This window comes from Lepidochelys kempii, chromosome 17, assembly GCF_965140285.1.
Source record: "Lepidochelys kempii isolate rLepKem1 chromosome 17, rLepKem1.hap1, whole genome shotgun sequence".
Lineage (NCBI taxonomy): Eukaryota > Metazoa > Chordata > Testudines > Cheloniidae > Lepidochelys > Lepidochelys kempii.
The window spans coordinates 24,639,210-24,665,830 of NC_136396.1; the positions used below are offsets into that span (position 1 = coordinate 24,639,210).

At 50.8% G+C, this 26,621-nt stretch overlaps 1 protein-coding gene across 2 annotated transcripts in view; it reads left to right on the plus strand.

Annotated features, from left to right (window-relative positions):
• The first annotated feature begins 4,763 nt into the window (after nucleotides 1-4,763).
• The window catches only part of SEPTIN4 (septin 4), a 74,677-nt gene continuing 52,819 nt past the window's right edge, over nucleotides 4,764-26,621 (plus strand). Inside the window, exon 1 of one of the 2 annotated variants that reach the window (XM_073315307.2) lies at nucleotides 4,764-4,858. In XM_073315307.2, coding sequence (XP_073171408.1) covers nucleotides 4,856-4,858 — 3 coding nt within the window. In that variant the 5' untranslated portion in view covers nucleotides 4,764-4,855. Of the gene's footprint in view, nucleotides 4,859-16,664; nucleotides 16,989-26,621 lie in introns of those variants that run through there. The other variant, XM_073315308.2, reaches the window with a different exon arrangement.

The window sequence follows — 26,621 nt, forward strand, 5'->3', positions numbered from 1 at the left end:
AGCATGTGAGCCTGTGGGGATTAGTCAGGATGTAACTACTCTGATTGGAATTTGACCAGATGATGGAGTCAGCGCCTGCCTCTTGGGGATCTTTCATAATTAGAAGCAGTCTCAGATGAAAGCTGCAGCAGCATGGCACCTCTTAACACTACGTGGGCACCACTTTGTTTACAACTCAGGGGAGAACTCCACCTAGCAAGTCTCCGATCCACATGTGGCCTAGCCCAGTCCTGCTCAGGTTCTCTCATAGACCAAGACAGAATGATTGCAGAAACATACTCCAGGCTGGAAGCGTCTCCCTCCCTTCTGTCTCACCCCCCTGCACTGCGCCTTTGATCCCTGTGGGATTTAATGCCTTATTTAAACTGCTGCAGCTCACCTCTCTTACCCTGAGCAGCTTCATCCAGCCATCACTGCCTCCGACTTCACACTTTACACAGGGCTCTGACCAGTTGGCTTATTGTTGGTTGCTTGGTGCTTCTGCATGTGAATTTGTGGCCCCATATCTGTCCCCCACTCAGCTGAGGCTGCTAAGCTCATCTCACTAATGTCGAGGAGCAGATTTCCCTCTCCTCCCCACAGAGTGTGAACATTACTCCAACACTGCAGCATTGCTGGCCCCTGAAGGGCATAGGGAGATGCAGATGATCTCCTGAAGAGTTTAAGAGGGTAATCCTCAGTAATGCTGAGTCTCGGAGGAAAGCACTTGCTGGGGGGATTAGAGATTTAGACATCTATATTCTCCTCCCTCTCCCAGCCTCTCCTATCCCCAGAGCCTGAATATGTGTGAACTCGGCCTCTGCAGCCCGTGTGTGTGCACAAGATCCAGGCAAGGAACTAGCTTCATCTCATCACACTTTGTCAGCGAGCTTCTCTGTGTGGAGGGCGAGAGCCACCTGTGTCTTGAAAACACCCGTTGGAAGGATACAGACAGAGCCTTGAGTTCAAGAATACAATTGCCCCTGGGGCCCAGCAGGATAGGGCTGGCAGCACAGGGAGTGGAATGGACTTTATCCCTCACCCTAGAGGGGCGCCGTGAGCAGGGGGTGAGACAGAAGATCTCAGACTCCAACACCGCAGCTAGGGCAGGAGCTGGGCAAACGTTCTCTCCAAGCAAATCTGCCTGTTCCCAGTGAGTGTAACTGCCCTGAACTACAGCCATTTCCTTAAACGTTTCTATTTTATGATCAAACAGGATGCAAAATATTTGGTCTGTGTGGATGGCTGCAAAGAAAGACAGAAGGAATAATGCCCTGAACTAGCCACAGGGGCTAGAGGAGCGCGCGTGGAGATCAGAACTCTGTGCCCCCTCTGCCCTGGTCCTGAGAACATTGGGCACATAGCTAGCACTTGGCAAACGCTAGGAAGTAGAGAAATATCATTATCTGCATTTTACAGAGAGGGAGCTGAAGCTCAAAGAGGCTATGTGCTTTGTCCAAGGCCATTCAGCCTTTCTCAGTCACACACACATAGACTTTAAGGCCAAGAGGGACCATCATGATCATCTCGTCTGACCTCCTGCACATTGCAGGACACAGAACCTCACCCACCCACTCCTGTGATAGCCCCCTAACCTCTGGCTGTGTTACTGAAGTCCTCAAATCGTGGTCTAAAGATTCAAATGACAGAGAATCCACCAGTTACACTAGTTTAAACCTGCAAGTGACCTGTGCCCCAGGCTACAGAGGAAGGTGAAAACCCCCCAGGGTCTCTGCCAATCTGACCTGGGGGAAAATTCTTTCCTGAACCCCAAATACAGTAATCAGTTAGCCCCTGAGCATATGGGCAAGACCCACAAGAAGGATACCTGGAAAAGCATTCTCCCCAGCTAGCATCCCATCGTTGGCTACTGGGGATATTTGCTACTGGCAATCAACAATGGGCAGTCCCGTCATCCCATCCCCTCCGTAAACTTACCAAGCTCAGTCTCGAACGCAGTTAGGTTTTTTGTCTCCACTGCACCCCCTAGAAGGCTGTTCTAGAGCTTCACTCCTCTGATGGGTAGAAACCTTCACCTCATTTCAAGCCATTACCAGAACAAGCCGATTCTTCATCCACTCCTCTAGCTTGTGGTTAGCTTCACCTTTCACTTGTGGCAAATAGCATTGTCCTCATTTTATGGGTGAGAAACGGAGGAACAGAAGGGCTACATTACACTGTGGGCTAGCACCGTATTTCTTGATGGCCTGGCGCTGGTCCCTGAGATCTCCCTGACACAGTTTAGGAAGGCAGCAAGCTGTTCCCTGGTATCAAAAAGGTGGAGAAACACCAGTTCTTGTGGACATAGATCTGGCTTACTCCTCCCCAACACCTGAAAGTTCAGACTAGAGAAGAGGCGGCTTTCTGAGCAAAGCTCCAGCACTACACCCTGGAGCACAGTTTGCGCTCCTGAAGGGAGGTATTAACAGTCCCCACCCAGAAGCTCTGTGCTGGGTTCTGTCATTCTCCCAGCATCTCCAGCTCCTCCATCGATGAAACTCCATTCAGCTCAACCAGAGAGGGACAGATGTTTTGTCTCCTTCTGCTCTGGCTCTGCTACCTTGGCGAAATCAGTCCAGAGCCAACTGATTGTTGGTGGAGTGGACAGAAACTTCCTGAGTGTTAGAAACACTCAACTCTCTGACTGAGCTCAGGCTTTCCCAGAATGGCCACTCCAGGAATGGTTCTGCTGGCCCTATCTTGGCAGATATGACACTTATGCTTTTACCACTTCCCTGGCACAGGAATGTAAAAATGCCCCTTTCCTCAGTGAGTCAGACTGGGAGCAAGTGACAGCCACCATCATTCCTGTCTCTGCTGCCATTTCGTGTCCCACTGCCATCTGCGCAGCAGTAACTTGCAGGGGGCAACGCCCAGGAAGGGAATGTCCATGTGTCAAGTCTCCAGTCCCACACCACAGCTCGGAGCCAGAGCACACCAGCCTATGTGGGGCAGCCCCAGAGCTGCCATGGAACTCATGAAATCCTGTGTTCACATAAGTGAGCATTGAAATAACTCAGGACATTTAACCTGGGCAACTCCAAAGGCAAATCCGAAGAGAGATCAGCCACGTAGGGCTCGGAGTCAGGAGCAGAGGGGTGGGCTGTCCTAGAACCCCGAGCTCTTCCCATGTGAGGACTACTGGGCGAGGTCAGCCCAGTCACAGCACCGTCTCTGGGGTGGGACCAGCAGCTTAGAAGCACAACGGCAACTGATTCCTAGCCCACCCACCTGCCCTTCATGATGCATGATTTCTCGGCTGCATGCAGCCAGGTCAGCACTGGCCCAGCTGAATCATCCAGCCAGATTTCCATGATACAGGGTCAGGCAAGGTGCATGAGTTGTGCTCATCTCAGCCTGTTCTCCCCATGCCATTCCTGACAGCTCCGTGTGCCCCATCCCAGGGCCTGCTCCGCCCAGCAACGCTGCTCTGATTCCTAGGCCACAGTGGTGGGAATTGGAGGAGAATGCTGAGGGCATCTCGGTCACAGCAGACCAACCTTGTTCCACCGGAGGAATCCCTCCTGAAATCCCAAAGGCTGCAGAGCAGGCGGTTTCCATTGCAGGAGCCTGCCTTAATCACCTTGTATGCCCTCCTGCCCCGCAGCTGAGTGCCAATCTTTGCTATGTATAGCTTCACACACCTCTGGGAGGTAGGTCAGGGCTCTTATCCCCATTGTACAGATGGGAAACTGAGGCACAGAGAGACTAAGTACCTAGCCCAAGGTCACACCGGATGTTTGTGGCAGAGCAGGGAATTGAACCTGGATCTAGTGTGCTAATTACGGGGCCACCCTTCGTCTGCAATACATGCCAGCATCCATGAATGCCCAGGCTAGTGCATTTCCAACAAAGAATTCATCCTCCTGTGTGGACAGGGCCTGAGCTCCTCTTCTCCCAAGCAGGGACTGAATGCCAAGCCCGCCGGTTGGAGGGATCTTTGGGAAAGACGCTGCCTCGGGCTGGGCTCAGTGTAGCACAGACCTTTCTTGTGGTGGGATAGGGACATTCAAGAACCACCAGATGAGACCTGACTCAGCAACCTTTGTCCTGCATCTTCTTGGCTGGTTCTTCTTCCAGGGGATGTTCTCACTGGTTTGCACTGTGCTAGTACATGTCGGACTCTGCTAACAATTGTTCACTGGGAGATTTCCCAAGTGCTCAGGACTGTCTCCCAAATCTCCCCTGGACCCTTCTGATGTGTATGGCCACTGTGATGCCCTCCCACACTCCGCCAGGCTCTGCCCCCAGGGACTGCTGGTCCTCTGGAGCAATGCATGGGGACCCCCGGGCTCAGCAGCCAGGAGGCGGGGCTGACAGGCGGGGGGTAACATTCCCAGGTGCCTGGCTGACTTAGGGGCCTCAGGCCAGTTTCAGGAGTGAGCGCAGCACTGGCTCTCAATGGGGGTTAGGCGCCCAAGGGCATAAATCACATGCCAAATGCTCCTAAATCACTCAGGTGCTTTTGAACCCCCCCTCCCCCGGAGGCTCAGAAGAGAGCTGGCTCCTCCTGTGCGGACGGGACAAAGGAGCGGCCCCCACCGCCGCCTGGAGCCCCCGAAACGGGGGCAGAGTCTGGCGTGTCCCCGACCCCCATGGCAGCAGCCCGGGCGCGGCGGAGCGGGCGCGACGATGGGGAGCCGGGAGCCCTCGGAAGGAGGCAGGTGGGCCGCGCCGCGCGGGTGACCAGCTCCCCGCCCCCTCAAGGCGAGCCGAGCCGAGCCGGGCCGAGCCGGGCCGGGCCGAGCCGGGCGGTGCATCCTCCGGCCACGTGACCCGCTGACTGCAGCCCGCCGCGCCAAGGCTCGCCCTGCGCTGCGCTCCCGGCCGGCCGGAGCAGCCTGTGCGCGATCCCCGGAGCCGCCGGAGCTGCGCCATGGTGAGCCTGGCTTCTCGGCCGCCCGGCGGGGCGGGGGCGGGGGCGCGGGGCGCTGGGGGTCCCACCTGCAGCCAGACCCCCTCGTGCCCTTGCGGGAGCCGGGCGCTGCGCCCTTAGGTGGGGGATGCGCTGCGGCAGCGGGCTCCATCCAGGCCGGGGAGCGCCGAGGCCGCTTGGCCGGGCATGCTCGGAGGGCGGCGAGTGCCGGCTGGGGTCCGCTGGCCAGCGCCAGGCGCTGGGGGAGCCGGGCGGGGGCACGGCCAGTGAGTGTGGGACCGCCCGGCGCCGGGCTGGGCTTGCAGAAGTTGGAGGCGAAGCAGAGCAAGGTGCCAAAGTCTCTGCCCACCCCTGGCCCGCGGGCAGCTTCTCACCTGCCTTGAAAAGGCTCAGGACTCCCGCCGCAGCGGTATGCAGGTCAGAGCCCCCCGGCTTCCTCCCTCATCCTTTCAGCCACCTGCGGGGACCTGGGCCGGCGGAAGGCGCAGGGCAGATCAGCACTAGCTCCAGGCTCCGAGCTCGGCCCAGCATGGGAGTCTGCCCAGAGAGCAGGGGAGAGAGGTGCCATGGTACTGGGTGGGACTCGCACCCCGAGGTCAGTGCCACCTTTCACACTGACCCCCGCGCCCACCTTGTGATGAGGCTCATGGCACACACGCATCCATCCTCATCCAAAACACCTGGGGGGGCAGGGCCCATGCGAGAGAAAGAGTCACAGGGGTCAGCCCCACGGGACAGGACGTGACACCCCCCCCCCAATGAACCACAGGAGAGAGAGAGACACAGATGGTTCCTACCACAGTTCCCAGCATATTCCAAACAGGGACCTGGGGAGCAAAACACAAGCACAGCAACCAGTGCTATCAGAAACCATGCCAGCCTGGGGATGGGACCCAGGAAGAGAAAGGCACACAGAGATCAGTGCAGCCTTGCAATCCATCTAGCTTCTCATACTGTGCCCATCACCGTGTTGTCTGGGCACCTACATGTAGCCCTCATCCTGGCATGGGAGCTCTTGAAGGAGAAATACAGATCAAAGCTATAGTTCAAACTATAACCATTCTCCTGCGGTGCATACCTAACATGCAGAGCAGTGCCCCCTTCCATCCAATCACACAAGGGACCGGAAAGGGGAAGGAGTACACAGAAAAGCAGTGACAGCCTTCTGGAAGTGCCTTGCCTTTATTAACATATTGCCCAAGGCATGGAAATCCCTGGAGTTTCCATCACGTAGCATGGCAGGGGGATTGGGGCAGCTATAAGGATATATGCAGCTGCTAAAGCTCTTGACTAGCTTCAGGCAAAGGAATATGAGCTGGGGACAGCCTCAAAGGAAATCCCAGTACAGGATCTGCTCTGCAGTTACCAGGGCTGGAAACACATTGTCCCTCTGGGTCATGTGACTCGTGCTCATTAATATTCGGGTTGTGACTCAAAGTCACCCAAACCAGGAACCTGGTAGCAAAAGGTGACCCTGCTTCCTTCAGCCGGTGACCGTATGCACCAGCAGGCATTGGGCACCAGGGGAGGTTGAGTTCTGTCAGTTTGTGTCCCTCGTTCTGTCACTGGGAAGTTGTTTACCCATTTCTTGGAAGGGAGGAAGGTCTGGTCTGGGAGATGGGCTCCAAGGTGAAGTTTGTTTCCCGGAGCATTTAGCTACTGCCCCTTCAGCCGCTGTCCCTTTCTCCTCAAAATCTCCTGAGACCAAAGTGACACCGGACTGGGTAGGAGGCAGCTGATCTTCCAGGCCAGGACAAGGCATAGGGCCAGGGACCAATGCAACTTATGCAAGAGTGTATATGGGCCAGGGTAGAGTGCGTTGGAGTGTGGCTGCAATTAGAAAAGTCAGTGCAGAATAGGTCCCATAGGACTGGTGTTTACTATCAAAGACTTTCAGAGCAAATCGATGCAATTTGCAAATCGAAGGTTGGTGTTGCGAGCGTCAGCACCAGGCGCTCAGCACGGGAGCCGAGCTGGTGGTTTCTGCTGCACACACTGGCACCAAGCAAAAGGTTCTGCCGTGGGAACTTGTCTGACTGTTGGTGGAGGCAGAATTGCATCCAGCTTGTGCTTTCGTAACTCTGTAGTAAAAGTAAAATGAACAGAGCTGGCTTTCCACCTCACGCAGATGTGTACAGCTAGAAGGGGTTACTGTGGTTTACTACAAATGTACTTTAAACATAGAAATCCAGCCCAAATGAGGCCCGTCTGAGAGCAACGTTTCCCTGGTAAAACATAAGGTGGAGACTAAGGAAACTTGCAGAACAAATAGGCAAAACTGTAAAATTCTAATAAACGTTTGATGGATGTCACAATTTGGAAGGCTGTGGCAGAGTTGGTGAATCCAGGGAGGCAGTTGGAGAGGTTAAGGGGACGGCAGAAAAGTGAAAGCCCCTCTTTCCATTGGCCTTCAGCATAGGGAGTGGTGGGTGAAATACTAGCCCTGGCATTACTCCTCACAGGCAGAGGAGGTGAGATGTCAGAGAAAGGAGACTAGGCAGCTCGCAAAATTACACGGCACTCAACAGGGCTTGGTGGCATCATTGTTAATAACCATGTATATAGACTCTTCGATTCCCTTCCAAAGCCAGAAGGGACTACTGTGATCATCTAGTCTGACCTCCTGCATAGTACAGACCGGATTGCTGTCCTGAAATACAGCATTCACTTGCAGAACATGGAGTTCTGCCCCAAAGGGATTACTGCCCAGCGGCTCTGTCAGAACTACCTGTGCAGCTATCTGACCTACCCTTTAGAAATATGCAATGTAGCATTAGATAACTGCTTGGCTGCCAGGCAGAAGCATTGTAGCCATCTCTGCAATGGATCAAAGGTAACATGCAGGATTTAGGGGCCAGTGAGCCATGTTTAAGTAGCAGGACAAATAGTGAAGTCACTAAAGAGGATAAAAAGCAGCTAGAGGAATGTGTTGTAATCGGCTTGGCTTCTCTAAGGCTGTGCTGTACAGGTTAGAAACCCATCACACTTTCTGAAAGACTTAAAATCAGATTGGTGAATTGAATTTATAAAATGGTAAGCAAGTTTCTCCCAAGGGGCTACTGAAGGGTAAGTGTGCTCTGAAAAGGGTCTGTGTAAAAAGATGCTTTCTGATGTGAATTCAGAACTGTGTTTCCTTGCTTAGCCCTGCCCAGCCGGCCCAGTGATGGGAGAGGGAGCTGGAGTCTATCCCCATTAACCCTGGAGAGCTGCCCCAGCTAAGTTATCAGAGCTGGATTCTATTTCTTCTTTTGCATCAGCAGCAGAGTTGTTTAGTAAATTCCAGTGAAATACACCTGTAACCCTTCTGCCCGTCAGAGTTGGCAGCAACAAGGGCTGGGTTCAGTATCTAGGGGTTCCAGTCCAATAACACAATGCAAAACAGGCTCGAGCCCCCACCCAGTGACCTGGGACACCCCCGCTTGCAAGCACAGAGTCTGAGTGTAGCAAAAGCCTTTTAATAACCGAGAGAAGCAATGTGGCATTATGTTAGGGAAACACCACCAACAGGATTCATAACACAACCCATGAGCAAAAACCCACCCCCAGCAAATTGGGCCTTTGGTTCTTGAGTCCAGCAACCCAAAAGTCACCCAAAGTCCCAAAAGTCCAACAACCCAAAAGTCTCTGTTTCTGGTCAGTGCAGCCCCAGAGTTCAAAAGTTTATCTTCAGAGTTTTACCTCTCAACCTGGGTGGAAATGGGGGGGGGGCAGTTTAAGGGGCACCTTATGTGGTCCGAAGCCAATTGCCCCACCTCTCTGTGGGGCTCTGCTCTGCTCCACCAGCCATCCTGTGAGCCACTCCAGCCGTCTTGCAAACTGCTCTGCTCCACCAGCCGTCCCATGAACTGCTCCAGCCATCCCACAAACTACTCCACAATATAGTTTCAGACCCCCCCCCAACACAACACTCAATGATTTCAGCTCTTAGTAATTTTAGCTCTTTAGTGATTTCAGCTTGTAGTAGGAGAGCCTCAGTGCTCGTGCACTGTTGGCCCAAAGTGATGTCAGCTCAGCAGCCAGTAACTAGACTCCTATTGGAATCAAAATTAGCTCTGATATTCCACAGTGGAGACAGTGCAATTGGCATGTAGGACCCCCACCAGGAGGCCCATACCACCACACATTAATATCTATCCCCAGTTGCTCTCCCTTCACTAATTTTTTGAACCCAGGACTCTTGCCTAGCAAGTGCTGCTTAGTTGATGGTGAGTCCCTCCATCATAACAAAAGGCCAAGTATAGTTCCACAGTCCTTGATTCACATAATCAGGATAATAACACTTTATTTTCCCTGCCCCAATAACAAAGAAACTGAGGATCCCACAGCAGCCAAAGTGACCATCTAGGCGGGGTGGGTGTGCCTATGCAAATGAGATCAGCCCCTGAAGTTCTTTTCCACAACCCACCACGACTCGCCACCGGATGTCAGGGTAACGCTCATCCTGACTCTGCTTACACACCTTTGCAAACCCACGCTAGATGAGGTAGCACAAGTGTCATGGAGGGCCTGATTTGGTCTTCAGGCCTTATATCAGGGGTGCTGATGTGCCAGAAGAAAAGATTCCAGCTTGATTTCCAGAGCTGTTCGAGTATTTGCAGTTAGGAACGTCCATGCTTATAAACTGTGCTCATTCAATCTGGAATTATTGAGAGATGGAAATGCTGTGCGCTGCAGTGCCATGGGAGGGTTGCTGCTCACAGAAGAGCAGCACTTTGAGGAAACACGATGCCACAGCGTGGAAGGGGAAGTCCTGCTGTGGCTTAAAAACTGGTTAGGAGAGAGGGGAGCCCTGAGCAAACCCAGCCTAGACAGAGCCTGCCACTGAGCTCCTTTTAGGAGTGCTGGTGCTCGGAACGTTTATTGGGGATGGAAAGCAAGGTGGTAACATGACGTTAGTGAGAATTTAAGGCTCGATTGGATCCTGAAAAGGCACAAAGTGACCTGGCAAAGCTAAGGAACTGGTGACCTGATGGTAGATTAGTCGGTGCAGTCGTCGCAAGATCACAGACCTAGGAATGTGCGATTTCAGTTACTCAGACAGGCTGGACAGTGGTGAACTGGAGTAAAATGTTCTAGGTGTCCATGGGGAGAGTTCAGGGCAGATGTGCTCAGGGGCTAGCTGTTGTCAGGAGGGGGTGTGATGGCAGGTTGTATTAAAAAGGAATAGAGGTTAATGTAGAAAAGATTAGAATGCCATCTGAATTGAGGGTACATCGTTGTGGGGATAGAGTCATCTTATCTCAGAAAAGATGCAGATGAAATTGGAGACCCGGAGAAGAACAATGAACATGGCTGAGTGTGTGTGTTAGGGCAGGGGCTTCCAGGCAAGGAGATTAGCAAGCCGAGGGCTGTACCATTGAGGAACAGGAAGAGTAAGAGAAATGGGTTAAGTTGAAATACAATGATTCATACATTCGAAGACCAGAAGGGATCATTGTGATCATCTAGTCTGACCCCTGCATAACACAGGCCAGACACCTGCCCTGTATTAATTCCTGGTTGAACTAGAGCAGAGCTTTTAGAAAACCAGCCAGTCTTGATTTTAAAATGGCCAGTGATGGATAATCCACCACAACCCCTGGTAAGTTGTTCCAATGGGTAATTACTCTCAACCGTTAAAAACGTACATCTCGTTTGCAGTCTAGCTTCAAATTCCAGCCATTGGATCCCATTAGACCTCTCTCTGCTAGGCTGAGGAGCTCTCTAGTATCACATTTCCATTCCCCATGGATGTACTTACAGGCTGCGATCGAGTCACCCCTTAACCTTCCCTTTGTTAAGCTAAACAGCTCATGCTCCTCAAGTCTCTCACTGTAATCATTCTTGTGGCTCGTCTCTGAACCTTCTCCAATTTAACATTCTTTTTGATTTGTGTAAACAAGAACTGGACACAGATTCCAGCAGCAGTCGCACCTATGCCAAATACAGAGGTAACATAACCTCTCTACTCCTACTCGAGATTCTCCTGTTTATGCATCCCAGGATCACATTAGCCCTTTTGGCCACAATGTCTCACAGGGGCTGCTGACTGGCATAGGAGGCCAGGAATTGCTCCTGTGTGTCCCATCACATAGTATGAGGTAAAGGGAGCCATTAAGATTAAAAGGTGATGGAAGGAAGTGTTTTCAACGTGGCGCGTAACTAACTGGTGAAACGCTGCAACAGGACGTTGTTGAGGCAAGTCACTAGTGAGGTCTAATAAAGGCTCAGCCATCCCGTGGAGAAGAATAGTATCTGCAGTGACCCTAACTAAGGGAATGTCTACACTACGAAATTAGGTTGAATTTATAGAAGTCGATTTTTTAGAAGGCAATTTTATATAGTCGATTGTGTGTGTCCCCACACTAACGCACTAAGCTCATTAAGTCGGCGGAGTGCGTCCACAGTACCGTGGCTAACGTCGACTTCCGGAGCATTGCCTTGTGGGTAGCTATCCCACAGTTCCCGCAGTCTCCGCCGCCCATTGGAATTCTGGGTTAAGCTCCCAATGCCTGATGGGGCAAAAACATTGTCGCGGGTGGTTTTGGGTACATGTTGTCAGTCGCCCCTCCATGAAAGCAACGGCAGACAATCGTTTCACGCCTTTTTTCCTTGTGGGCGCCAAACTGCTTTCAGCAGACAGTGCAGTAGGACTGCTAATAGTCATCATCGTCACCCACTGCTTCTACTGCCATTCCACTCTGCTGCTTTCCTGGTGGTCTCGCAGGGCCGCTTCCATTGCAACTCTGCTCGGCTGCTCTTGTCTCGCCATACCACGTCAAGTGTGCAGCCCGCTCAGCTGTTGTGTCCTGGCAGCAGATGGTGCAGTAGGTCTGCAAAACTGGTCATCCAACCACTGCTTCCCCTGCAACCCTGCTCTCCTGCAGATGCCATATCACGGCAAGCATGGAGCCTGCTCAGATCACCGTGGCAATTATGAGCATTGTAAACACCTCGCGCATTATCCTGCAGTATGTGCAGAACCAGAACCTGCAAAAGCAGGCGAGGAGGCGATGGCAGCGCGGTGACGAGAGTGATGAGGTTATGGACACAGACTTCTCTCAAACCACAGGCCCCGGCAATTTGGCCATCCTGATAGCAATGGGGCAGGCTCATGCCAGGGAGTGTTGATTCTCGGCCCGGGAAACAGGCATAGATTGGTGGGACCGCATAGTGTTGCAGGTCTGGGATGATTCCGAGTGGCTGCAAAACTTTCACATGCGTAAAGGCACTTTCATGGAACTTTGTGACTTGCTTTCCCCTGCCCTGAAGCACAAGAATACCACTGAGATGAGAGCAGCCCTCACAGTTCACAAGCGAGTGGCGATAGCCCTGTGGAAGCTTGCAAAGCCAGACAGCTATCAGTCAGTCAGGAATCAATTTGGAGTGGGCAAATCTACTGTGGGGACTGCTGTGATCCAAGTAGCTAACGCTATCACTGAGCTGCTGCTATCAAGGGTAGTGACTCTGGGAAATGTGCAGGTCATAGTGGATGGCTTTGCTGCAATGGGATTCCCTAACTGTGGGGGGCGATTGGGCGTCTATCTTGGGACCGGAGCACCAAGGCAGCCAGTACATAAACCAAAAGGGGTACTTTTCAATGGTGCTGCAAGCACCAGAGGATTACAAGGGACGTTTCACCGACATCAATGTGGGATGGCCGGGAAAGGTACATGACACTTGCATCTGCAGGAACTCTGGTCTGTATGAACAGCTGCAGCAAGGGACTTACATTCCAGACCAGAAAATAATTGTTGGCGATGTTGAAATGCCAATAGTTATCCTTGGGGACCCAGCCTACCCCTTAATGCCATGGTTCATGAAGCCGTACACAGGCAGCCTGGACAGTAGTCAGGGGCTGTTCAACTATAGGCTGAGCAAGTGCAGAATGGTGGTAGAATGTGCATTTGGATGTTTAAAAGCACGCTGGTGCAGTTTACTGACTCGGTTAGACCTCAGCAAAACCAATATTCCCATTAAAAGAAAAGGAGGACTTGTGGCACCTTAGAGACTAACAAATTTATTTGAGCATAAGCTTTCGCGAGCTACAGCTCACTTCATCAGATGCAATATTCATGCAATATTCCCATTGTTATTACTGATTGCTGTGTGCTCCACAATATCTGTGAGAGTAAGGGGGAGACGTTTATGGCGGGGTGGGAAGTTGAGGCAAATCACCTGGCCACTGATTACGTGCAGCCAGACACCAGGGTGGTTAGAAGAGTACAGCAGGGCATGCTGCGCATCAGAGAAGCTTTGAAAATCAGTTTCATGGCTGACCAGGCTACGGTGTGACAGTTCTGTTTGTTTCTCCTTGATGAAAACCCACCCCCTTGGTTAACTCTACTTCCCTGTAAGCCAACCACCCTCCCCTCCCAACTTCAATCACCGCTTGCAGAGGCAATAAAGTCATTGTTGTTTCAAATTCATGCATTCTTAATGCATCACAGAAATAGGGGGATAACTGCCAAGGTAGCCTGGGAGGGGTGGGGGAAGGGGAAGCCTGGGTGGGGGGGTGGAGGAGGGAAGGACAAGGCCACACTGCACTTCAAAATTATTGAATGCCAGCCTTCTGTTGCTTGGGAAGTCCTCTGGGGTGGAATGGTTGGGTGCCTGGAGCGCCCCTCCCCTCCCGCCGAGTTCTTGGGCGTCTGGGTGAGGAGGCTATGGAACTTGGGGAGGAGGGCGGGTGGTTACACAGGGGCTGCAGTGGCGGTCTGTGCTCCTGCTGCCTTTCCTGCACCTCAACCATACGCCGGAGCATATCAGTTTGATCCTCCAGTAGCCTCAGCATTGCATCCTGCTTCCTGTCATCACGCTGCCGCCACCTTTCCTCTTGATCCCGCCACCTCTCCTGTTGCTCCCGCCACTTCTCGTCTCGTGTGTCCTTCCTGTCCTCGCATCATTTTGTGCTTTTCTGGACTCTGCCATAGTTTGCCTCCACGCATTCTGCTGGGCTCTTTCAGTTTGGGTGGACTGCATGAGCTCAGAGAACATTTCATTGCGAGTGTGTTTTTTTCGCCTTCTTTTATCTGCGCTAGCCTCTGGGACAGAAATGCTAGTCGCAGCGTTGAAACATTTGCAGCTGCGGGAAGAAAAAAAGGGAGATTAAAACTGAAAAAGACACACTGGCCATTTAAAAGGAGGGGATGTTTTCAGGTTAAACTGCAGCACAAACCCAACTAATCCCCCCTCCTCCCACCCAATTCTCTGGAATGATCGCTTCACCCCTCCCCCCACCATGTGGCTAACAGCGGGGATGATTACTTTTCAGCCACAGGCAAACAGCCCATCAGGAACGGCCACCTCTGAATGTCCCCATAATAAAATTCCCCTATTTTAACCAGGTGACAAGGAATGATATCACTCTCCTGAGGATAACACAGAGAGATAGAGAAGGGATGTTTCTTGAATGCCAGCAAACACCGGGACCACACGCTGCCATGATTTCTTATGCATTGATTCCCGACTACGTGCTACTGGCCTGCCGTAGTAAAGTGTCCTACCATGGAGGACGCAATAAGGCTGCCCGCCCCAGAAACCTTTTTCATAGATATTAAGGTCAGAGGGGACCATTATGATCATCAAGTCTGACTTTCTGCAAAGGCTTTGGGAGTACCTCCAGGACAGCTTCATTGAGATGTCCCTGGAGGATTTCTGTCCCATCCCCAGACACGTTAAGAGACTTTTCCAGTAGCTGTACTGGCTCCGAATGCATCCCAAGTCTTCAGGGCAAATTAATCATTAAACACGCTTGCTTTTAAACCGTATGTTATATTTACAAAGGTACACTCACCACAGTTGCCTTCTCTGCCTTCAAGGTCCGGGAGCCCAGGCTGGGAGAGTTGGGAGGATATTGGATCCAGGGTGGCAAACAGTTCCTGGCTGTTGGGGAGAACGGTTTCTCCGCTTGCCTGGTGTGCGCTATCTTCAACCTCCCCCTCCTCATCATCTTCCTCATCCCCAAAATCCTCATCCCTGTTGTATGAGACTCCCCTCTTGCAGGAGTCCATGTACGGGGGGGGCAGTGGTAGGGGCACCCCCTAGAATTGTATGCAGCTCATCATAGAAGCAGCATGTCTGGGGCTCTGACCCAGAGTGGCTCTTGGGTTTTTTGGTAGGCTTGCCTGAGCTCCTTAAGTTTCACGCGGCACTGCTGCGGGTCCCTGTGATAACCTCTGTCCTTCATGCCCTTGGAGATCGTTTTAAAATATTTTGGCATTTCGTCTTTTGGAACGGAGTTCTGATAGCACGGATTCGTCTCCCTATACAGCAATCAGATTCAGTATCTCCCGTTTGGTCCATGCTGGAGCTCTTTTGCTATTCTGGGACTCCATGGTCACCTCTGCTGATGAGCTCGCCACACTGGCCAAACAGGAAATGAAATTCAAAAGTTCGTGGGGCTTTTCCTGTCTACCTGGCCAGTGCATCCGAGTTGAGAGTGCTGTCCAGAGCAATCACAATGGAGCACTGTGGGATAGCTCCCAGAGGCCAATACCGTCGAATTGTGTCCACACTAACCCAAATTCGACCCGGCGATGTTGATTTCAGTGCTAATCCCCTCATTGGGGAGGAGTACAGAAATCAATTTTAAGAGCCCATTAAGTCGACAAAAATGGCTTCGTTGTGTGGATGGGTGCAGGGTTAAATCTGCTAAATTCCACCTAAACGCATAGTGTAGACCAGGGCTAAGATAAAATGAGAAGGGCTGTCAATACTCATGTCTCAGGACATCACTGGGAGCAGGAAGTAATATCCTCCCATGCTGTAGTATTGCACATGGCAGGGAGCTGGACTTTCCAGTGAATCATTCAGTATTGATCCCTGTCAGGCAAGATACTGGACTAAGGGATCCTCTCTGTTCTTGTATGCCTCTGTCCCTCCAGGTGTGCCCACCGAATGAGGTCAGGGAGACAACATATGGTGTTTCAAACAGGCTTAGCTGGACAATGCAAAAGGACGGGACCCCAACATGCCAGAGACCGAGAGATGGGAAATGATTGAGTCGTGGGGCTGGGAGCCCCTGTACTCCCAGGAGGTCAGGGCAGCGAGATGCTCTCCCTGCTCATGTTCCTCTGGAACAAATAGTTGTCTTGAGTCATGAAGTACAGCTGTTTTAGTTCCAGGCAGCAGTGGCTGTCATGCTACTGGATTCACATCTGGATCCCACGTGTGGCTAGGGACACCCTGTCATCCAAACCTCATGCTGAGTGAGATGGGAGGCAGTATGATGATCCCAAGATGCTGGGGCTGTAATAACAGTAATTAGTGAAAAGAAAAGGAGTACTTGTGGCACCTTAGAGACTAACAAATAAGGTTCCACAAATCCTCCTTTTCCTTTTGCGAATACAGACTAACACGGCTGCTACTCTGAAACCAGTAATTAGTGAGCGTGCGCTTTTGTTTATGAGGCAGCCCCACCCATGCTCTTTGCTAACAAAATAGAGACAAAATCCAGTTTACCCTAAGGGATGAAATCTGCTGGGATAGCTGAGCCTCCGGACCCAGGGCGTGGGGGGCAAAGAACTCAACTCTCGTCATCAGCGGCCAGAGACGGTAGTGCCAGCTTTTGAACAGGATATGAAACTGAGGCTCTGCCCACTGATGGGCATGAGAAACCCCATGGCACACTTCCCAACAGGAGGGGGTTTCTCTTGCTGTCATGAGAAAATGCCAACATGGAGGGTTACATACTACCAACCAACGTACCCCTGCCATTTCCTAGGGGGTCTTACTTTCCACTGTCTACTCTGACCTGTGGGTAGTGGTGCTGTGCACTGTTAAACTGCCGCTGCATTCCACTCCCAAGGTGGCTGCATTTCACTGTTGTACATGATCTGTATAGCATTTGCATATCAGTTTGCTACATTTGTGTATGTTTGTAAATTGTTTTGGGATGAAAAGAGCTGTGTCCCTTGGTGGTGCTGCTGTTATCAGTGACCATTGGGAGACATTCCAGACTCTCCCGGAAAGTACCCATCTGAAACAGCCCCAGCTGGACTGGCCAGCAGGAGTAGCTGTCTCCAGCCTGCTCTGCCCCACCACCCGGCGTGAGCAGCGAAGCCTGCACAGCGAGAGGCCGGAACTCCTCGGCGTTAGCCAGGGGCTGCCCTGGTGGTAAGAGACTGTGGAGGCAGCTGGTCAGCAAGAGCAGGTAGGCTCTGGCGTTTGCTGCTTTCTCTGGGCACAGTGGGACTGTCGTCTCCGTGCTCAGGGGCGCTGTGCCCAGTGACAATGAGCCTTCCCACTGCTGTGCGCGTTCTCATTGCTGGTGAGGGGCTGGGGCTGCTGGATGAGTGACGAGTGGCTCCTGTCGGCGAGCCTGAGCGGATCTCTGGTGACGCCAGCACACGGGCAGCCATTGCTGTCTCCCGAAAGGTCTGGCTCTGCAGGGAACCGGAGTACATTTCAGGGTGGCTCTTGCTCCCAGTCTCTTGCTTCCAGCTGATTGGTCTGCTGCAGGCCTGAACCCTGGCAGGGGAGACCCAAGGGCTGGGGATGGGGGGGTTAGTTCTGCTCTAGGAATGGAGCGAGCTCAGGAGCTGAGATGGCAGGCGCTTCTGTTATCACTACAAACAGCTGCTGCAGGCTGGCTGGGACCATGGCTCTGTCCGCTCCCCCGTCCCCCCTTGCTGTGCTGATGGGGCTCATAAAGGCAGCATGGTCTTGAGGTCAGATTACCGGACTGGGAGTCAGGACATTGTGCTCCTCCTAGACCCATCTCTGCCACTGATTCCCTGGAGACCTTGGGCGAGTCACTGCCCCTCTTTGTACCTCAGTTTCTCCATTTGTGAAATGAGGATCGTGATCCTGCCCCACAGTGCGGGAGAGGGCTTAGCAGGTGAATGTCTGTAAGGTATTGTCAGCTCCCTGCGTGGAGGGATTGCGGAAGTGCTCAGCGTCATGATTTGATTGCTTTTCCTGTGTAAGATGGAGTGCTCCACTCCCCACCCTGCCACCCCAAACCAGGGTGAGACCCTGGCTGTCAGCTTAGCTTTCCTCAGGTGCCCTGTCCACCCAGCATGGATACTGAAGATGCCATCACCCTGTTCTTTAGAGCAGAGGGTGACCTGGCCCTCTAGGCCAGCTTGCCCCTACTGTTGTGCTTTGTGCTGTCCATCCTCCACCCCAGAAGTGGCTGCCTTTCAGTGGTGCTGGATGCAGAGAGAGCTTAGAGGCCTGCCTTTGCTTGTGGGCGAGGGACTGTAAGCGTGTGTTCCTGAGTGTGTGCCAGCTCTGGGAGGGCATGGGGCTGTGTGGACATAAGGCTATTTCGGAGAAGGAGAAAGCTGTTGCACCAGGCCTCTCCATCCTTTCCAGAAACAGAATCCGTCTAACTCCCCATGACTCTGCCTCAGTCATTTTCCCAAGTAACTTGCTGCATATGGCTAGGGGGCCATGTTCGTCCAAGCTGTCATGCCAGTGGCGCATGACTGATCTCTCCCTAGGGATGAGTTGTTTGCCTGAAGGGGTTTGTATGTCCCCTGGTGTGACGTTACTGACATAATCTGGGACCGTATAGATCATTGTTGCAACCAAAGTCCTGTAGTGACACCAAATCTTATATAAAAGGGGTCAAATGAGGTGTCTAAGACAAGGTTATGGTTTGCTGGTTATGATGATGCTGTATATATATGTGTATCCTTTTTGTAGTTGAAGTTATGAATATTGGCTCTGTACCGTCTGTAATTCAAACTTGTGCTGTGCTTATGGGTGACACCCCAGACAAGTTGGTGTCAGCTCTGCCTAGCCTGCTGGATGGCCCATTAAGGACCATCAGCTGTACAACTGACCCATTGAGAGAAAGCAGACACGCCTTGGGACTCAGCAAGGTGTGCAGGGACCTGCCTATGGACAGAACTCAGAGGTGTTTCCAGGCCATGGGATGGATAGCTTGTCTTTGGGACAAAGAAAGACAGACCACACGGCAAGAGACTGTACAAAGCTGCTGCAGCTCGTCCATCTTGTCTTCAATCCTGCTTCTTACCTCTGGAGGGACTTTGCTACACTGAAGCTTTGAACCAAGGGCTGAAAGACCCACCACAGCTGGGGATGTTCTCCAGAGACTTGATTTGAACCTGCAGTTTATTCGATCACTGCTGCAAGCTTGAACCAAGAACTTTGCCGTTACCGGATGTCATTGATTCCGTTTAACCCATTCTAGCTGTCGTCTGTATCTTTTTCCTTTTATGAATAAACCTTTAGATTTTAGATTCTAAAGGATTGGCAACAGCGTGATTTGTGGGTAAGATCTGATTTGTATATTGACCTGGGTGTGGGGCTTGGTCCTTTGGGATCGAGGGAACCTTTTTTCTTTTACTGGGGTATTGGTTTTCATAACCATTTGTCCCCATAACGAATGGCACTGGTGGTGATATTGGTAAACTGGAGTGTCTAAGAGAATTGCTTGTGTGTCTTGTGGTTAGCCAGTGGGGTAAAACCAAAGTCTTCTCTGTTTGGCTGGTTTGGTTTGCCTTGGTGTGCATAGAAACCCCAGCCTGGGGCTGTAACTGCCCTGCTTTAAGCAATTTGTCCAGAATTGGCCCACTCAGTTGGGTCCCGCCAGAAAACCAGCATCATTACAGTGGCGTAGTCGTGCTAGGATCCACAGAACCAGGTCAATTAAACTTTGGGTCAGAACCCCACGCTATCCAAATTTGAATTTTAGTATTGAGAGTTGGGTTGGTTAAAGAGCAGTTGCAATGGGTGAGCAAAGAGCATATAAGGGCCTTGGCAAAAAAGCCCTGGAAGATCTGTGCTCAGAAAAGGGAATAAGCGTTAGAAAGAAAGCTACAAATCAAGAACTGAGAAATCTGTTAGTGGCCAGTGGTCAGGAGGCAGGAGCACAGCCCTTAGCTGAGGCTACAGAAGCTGCAGAAAAAATTAGAGTGCAAAAGGCAACAAATAAACTGCAACTTGAGCATGAATGGAATCTAGCATCTGCATCGATTGCTGAAAAAGCAAAAGAATGCTGAGTTCGAAAGAGAAGCTGCTGAGAGAGAGAAAGAGGCAGCAGAGAGAGAAGAAAAAGCTCCTAAGGGGCGTCTGAAGCTGCTGGTGGCTGAGGAGAAAGCTTGACGGGCAACAGGAGACTCACAAGATGGAACAGGAGATGGCCAGACTTCAGCTCCAAGTCATGGAAGAGCGGAGAAAGTCATCTCCACCTGGTACTCCACTTCCCAACCGCCACGAGAAGAACTGGGAGAGGATGTGTCCCATTTACAACGATACTGAGGACATAGAGGAGTTTTTGTCTACTTCTGAACGCCTCTGCAATCTGTACCAGATCCCCGATGATCAGCAAATGCCTGTCCTTCTGACCAGGCTGACAGGGAAAGCCAGGGAGGTATTTAATGAATTGGGGAACAAGAAGCCTTGGATTATGAGCGGTTTAAAGATTCTGTGTTGAGGCGGTTCAAGATTACTCCTGATTCTTACAGGGTTAAGTTTAGAAAATTTAAAATGTCTAATGATTGTACTTTTGTAGAATGTGCTCATAAGCTGATGGGTTTTGTTAAAAAGTGGGTTGTGGGAGTAAAGACGCATGGCAGTTTTGAAAAACTGCTGGAGTTAATAACTTAGGAACAGTTCTTAGACATCGTGCCTGACCATGTGAGAGCAGCTGTGTGTGATAGGGACTGAGTCAGTCCTACGGGCTGCAGAGATTGCAGATGCCCATACCCAAAACAGGGCTCGGGAAGGGTATAAACCCCAGGGGGAAATTAATCACTGTTCTCCCCAGTTCAAGGGGGAAGGATTTAAAAGTAAACCTGGCCCTGACTCTTATAAAGGAGCTCATGGCTTGACAAAGCCCTGGCTGGGATGATTTAACTGGGAATTGGTCCTGCTTCAAGCAGGGGGTTGGACTAGATGACTTTCTGGGGTCCCTTCCAACCCTGATATTCTATGATTCTATGGGGGCCCAGTGGGTAGGAACTCTCACCACAAGAATAAACAGGTTGAATGCTATCTCTGTGTTGTGCTGGGTCACGTGAGACCAGATTGCCGAACCCTGAAGGGCGACCCAAAACCAGCAACCCCAAATGCCATGGCAAATGCTAATCCTGTTATTATAAACTCACAGGCAAGCCACACAGAGCCCAGCGCTGGTGCCCTGTGTGCAAATGCTGTTTCTGTGGTCTCTGAAGAATTTGACCTTAAAACTCATATTAAAGCTAAATATGGGGAAAATAATGCAGAGTTTATTAGCAGGGCAGAAGTGAATGGAGTGAGGTGTATGGCATGGAGGGACCCCGCAGCAGATATTACTTTGGTTAAAGCAAGTCTTGTCAGGGAGGAAGATTATTGGCGAGAAGAAAATGTAATTGTGGTAGCCCTATCTGAGTATTTTGTCAGGGTGCCTTTGGCTAAAATCCACCTTAAACGGAAGGGATTTGAGGGCACCAGGGTTGTGGGAGTGAAGAACACAGTCCCTAAAGATCTTATGATTGGAAATGATATTAAAGCTATGTTCAGTCAAGTTAACACAAACCAGGCACAGGAGAGGATGAATCCCAAAGTTGTGTCTGTGGAGGGTTTTTCCAAAAATTTATCTTTGGAAAGTAGCTGTTTGTCTGTGAATGAAGTTTCTGACTGTCTGTCTAATGTCTCAGAGGTGAATCTGGAATTAGATCAAGCACAGAAAGAACTCATTGGTCAGGACAGTGTTTTTCAGGAGCAGATGAAAGTGGATGGTCAGGTTGAAGCCCTAACTGAGAAAGGAAAGGGTGGATTTTTTGATGGGTGATGGATTGTTGGCTAGTACAGCTTATAAAAGTGAACCTGGAAAAGGTAACTGATTTGCTGGAAGTAGCTCAGGGTAGTGAGAAGAGGAGCAGTTTATCTGTGGGGAGTGGCAATGTGCCTGGGAAGGAGATTTGGGATGAGCCTAGGCAGCCTTGTGAGCTGATGGCTTTGTCTAGTCAGCAGTGGGGGAAGGCGAGGAGAGTGGAAGATGAGTGTCCCTGGACCTTACCTGTTAGCTGGGTGGAGAATTGTGACAGTGAAGGAAACGTGCCTGTGTCTGTCAGGGGTATTGACTTGCCTGTGGAGGGAGCTACCCCGGTCTCCAAGCAGTTGTCTGTGAACAGCCTTGTGAGCTGGGACAAGGGAAATGAGATCCCAAGCTGTGTGTCTGGGAAAGGAGAAAGTGTCTCTCGCTCTTTGTCTGTGGAGCAGACAGAAGGGGCCTTTCAGCCTGTGATGGTTGAGAATAGTGCAGTTGGCTCAGAGGTGATTCTGGATGTAAGGGAGACCCAGAATGAGTCTGTTGTTGCTCAGGGACGTGTTCCTCTAGAGCAAGCCCTAGGTGAAGAGGGCAAAGGCAGAATTTCTGTGAGGGTTGAATTGCTGCTTAGAAAAGCTTTTAGGGTAAGGAATCCTCATGGAGTCTTTGCAAGCAGTTTACTGCAACTGAAGGGTGTGAAAGTGATTTAACTAAGAAAAAAGAATAGGAGGACTTGTGGCACCTTAGAGACTAACAAATTTATTTGAGCATGAGCTGTAGCTCATGAAAGCTTAGGCTCAAATAAATTTGTTAATCTCTAAGGTGCCACAAGTACTCCTTTTCTTTTTGCGAATACAGACTAACACGGCTGTTACTCTGAAACTTAACCAAGAAAGTTTCAGTTCCTAACAGACAGAAATTTTCTGTGGTGAATGGATCCACTGACTTTCCTTTTGAAAGATCCAGTGTGGATAGCTTTGAGAAGGTCTCAGATGAAGCGAAAGCTGTTAAGGAAGTTGAAGAGTCCTATAACCAAGTGGCTGGGTTTGGCCAGCTTGTTGGGGAGACAAGGTTGTTGAGAGAGGAATGTCTCCATGCTGATTCTGTGAGTGAACAGACTGTGTCTCAGGTTCAGAGGGAAGACTGGGTAGCTGAGTCTGCAGAGTAGAACAGCTGGGCAGTTAATCTCTCGAGAATGCAGGGGATGGCAGGTCTACTCTCATCTCTAGACGCTTTGGATATGACTTGTATTCTCTCAGTGAACTTAACTGAGATTCCATGTGGAAGCAGAGGTTGGTAAGGGAAGGACAGCAGAACTTTGAGTCTGGCTTGTTAGTGAAAATGGATGGTTTCTCTTTAAGACAGAGCCCAGCCTTGGAATTGGTAGCAGCAAAGGATCTGAAAACTGGTGAACTGGCTCCTGTCTGTGGTAATGCAAATTACTTGGCTGGCAGGGAGAAGAAGCTAATAGCTGTTAGCGCAGAGAGCACACCCAATCAGCCAGTGAATTCTGTTACACAAGAGAAATCAGGGTTTGATCCTTCAGGACAAGGAGGAAAAAGATAACTTAATTTTGCAAAGGGAAGCCACAGGCTAACCCTAAAATGCCCAAACCCCAATAGTATTGAGCCAAAGGTGTGGAATAACAAACATGAATGTAGATGGACACTTGCAATGAATTTGTTGTTATTGCTCATGGTAATTTTGGTAACTAATATGTTGCTATTACCAAAAACTGTAAAAATGTACAATATGCCTAATCTTTTGGAAAATCCCTTGAACGTGGTAAAAGGAATACATGAGAACACACTTTGTGTTAAAAGTCCTTGTTATACTGATGTTTCACAGTTAAGGGCTGTAAACAGTACTGAAACTTTTGAAAAGACATTCCAAACCTGATATGCTGTATGAAAAGGGAAACTGAGGCACACTACCATATTGCTTTCATGGCTAAATGCCAAGATTCCTGTACTGTAAACTACAGTAATATCTACATTAAGTTGATGTTAATTAGGTTCCAAACATTTGCCAGAGCTTGTATGGATAAAGTAGTTATGTTCTTTAGGTCTTGGCAAGATCACATGAGACTTACAGGAACCATGCTGCAAAAGCAGATCCAATCCGCTATTGTTCTAACCAAGTTTTACCTTGAGTTTGTAAAGATTCAATCATGTTATTGAACATGACTTTGATAAACCATTTCTCTTATACACCAATACTTGCTGTAGTAAGACAGAACCAAGGAGGGAAGCTCTTGGGATGCAGTCAGTGATGTTTGTGTCATCCCTTCCTGCATCAATTTTGCGTTGAGGGTGTGATGTTATTGACATAATCTGGGACCATATAGATCATTGTTGCAACCAAAGTCCTGTAGTGACACCAAATCTTATATAAAAGGGGTCAAATGAGGTGTCTAAGACAAGGTTATGGTTTGCTGGTTATGATGATGCTGTCTATATGTGTGTATCATTTTTTAGTTGAAGTTATGAATATTGGCTCTGTACTGTCTGTAGTTCAAACTTGTGCTGTGTTTCTGGGTGACACCCCAGACAAGTTGGTGTCAGCTCTGCCTAGCCTGCTGGATAGCCCATTAAGGACCATCTGCGACACAACTGACCCACTGAGAGAAGGCAGACACGCCTTGGGACTCAGCCAGGTGTGCAGGGACCTGCCTATGGACAGAACTCTGAGGTGTTTCCAGGCCATGTGCTGGGCAGCTCGTCCTTGGGACAAAGAAAGAGACCACATGGCAAGAGACTATAAAAAGCTGCTGCAGCTCGTCCATCTTGTCTTCAATCCTGCTTCCTACTTCTGGAGGGACTTTGCTACACTGAAGCTTTGAACCAAGGACTGAAAGACCCACCGCAGCTGGGGATGTTCTTCAGAGACTTGATTTGAACCTGCAGTTTATTCCATCTCTGCTAAAAGCCTGAACCAAGAACTTGGCCATTACCGGATGTCGTTAATTCCGTTTAACCCATTCTAGCTCTCATCTCTATCTTTTTCCTTTTATGAATAAACCTTTAGATTTTAGATTCTAAAGGATTGGCAACAGCGTGATTTGTGGGCAAGATCTGATTTGTATATTGACCTGGGTGTGGGGCTTGGTCCTTTGGGATCGAGGGAACCTTTTTTCTTTCACTGGGGGATTGGTTTTCATAACCATTCGTCCCCATAACGAGTGGCACTGGTGGTGATATTGGTAAACTGGAGTGTCTGAGGGAATTGCTTGGATGACTTGTGGTTAGCCAGTGGGGTAAAACCAAAGTCTTCTCTGTCTGGCTGGTTTGGTTTGCCTTGGTGGGCACAGAAACCCCAGCCTGGGGCTGTGACTGCCCTGCTCTAAGCAATTTGTCCTGAATTGACACTCTCCGTTGGGTCCCGCCAGAACCAGCATCGTTACACCTGCTTTCCTCATAGAGTGAACCATTTCCCTCCACCCCCTGCTGTCACCTCCGAGTCCCTTCTTTTTTCCTGACTGGAGCCCCCATAACTCAGACACTCCGGGAAAAGCTGCGGTAACTCACACTGGGTAAAGTCCTCATGAAGACAAGGCAGTGGTCACGTCTTAGCAGAGTGCGGTGAACTGTGTACATGCTGCCTTCTCCTCACTAGGATCGCCCCACAGGCCAACCAGTGGGTGGGAAGAACTCCCATTCCTTTCCTAGTGTGGACACACCGACAGAGCTGAGTTATCTGCATCTCTGCTGCCCTTGGACTCCATCATGTCATCTGGTGGGAAGCTGACTCTGTTCACACTGGGCAATGCCACTGATTCCCACTGCTCTTTCTGGGCCCTGAATGTTATAAGAACATAAGAACGGCCACACCGGATCAGACCAAAGGTTCATCTAGCCCAGTATCCTGTCCTCTGACAGTGGCCAATGCCAGGTGCCCCAGAGGGAATGAACGGAACAGGGAATCATCAAGTGATCCATCCCCTGTCGCTCATTCCCAGCTTCTGGCAAACAGAGGCTAGGGACACCATCCCCACCATGGCCCCCAAGTCCCCTCTGCAACACCAGGCTCAGCCCTTTGGCTTTTGTATGCTGCCTATGGGCCTTACAGCCAGGCTCTCACTGGCAGCAAGTAAATGGTTATAGAGCCTCTCCGCAGGCCCCAAACCCTACTCTCCGAGAAGGTCTCACAGTCCCCATTGAGTCCCGAGGGCTCCCCACTGCATTGTCTGCCAGCTCACCAGCCGGATCCTTTGGAGCCTGGTTGCATTTTCATCACTATTTTCTGTCTCCAGTTTGAGAGTCCTGTAAAACCAGCCTGATTCTCCTCTCACTCCTGCTGCTGTCAATCAGAGCTAACTCAGCCCAAGCCCGTGGCTGCCCTGCACTTTGCATAAAGCAGCCAGAAAGCCACCATAACTGCCCCCTCAGGATTCCCCTGGGGTGGTACTGTGGTGGGGCTCCTACGCCGCCACCTCCCTTCCACCTGTATAAGGAGTGTAGCCACTGATTGGGGTGGGGGGGCTCATTTATCTGTGTGCCTCTTGAGTGAGCTGGGCTCAGCTTTGCAGAGCTGCTGACTGCCAGCTGCAGTTGCCATCAGTGGGAGCTGGGAGCACTCAGTATCTCTCAGCACACTCTGGAGGGACAGGTCCCGAGTGCGAATCCCGACTCTGTCACTGGTTCCCTGCATGGGGCCACTCCCTTTGTCTCTTCCCCATCTGTGAATTGGGGTGATGCTGGGCTCTCCTCACCCAGTGACACACTCGATACTCTGGTTCTGAGCAAGCGCCCGTGGGAGAGCCCACAAGGAAACAGGGCAGACTCCGGGTTGGGTGCTGGTACCACCAAGGCCACGCCCTGAACGACGAGGGTAAAGAATCGCAGGCTGCCCTTTCGTCTGTCCTGGCGCAGAGGGAGGCAGGAACCTGTGGGAAGAATCGAGCATGGGCATGCAACGAAGGCTGTCTCAGAGCACAGACACACAAGGAGGCCGAATTAGGGTCACCCAGGAAACCATAATTCTGGTGTTTCCTAACTTCCCTGGGCATGACACTACTACCTGAATAATGATCTGTGAAGGCAGCAGGTTCATGTGTAAGCC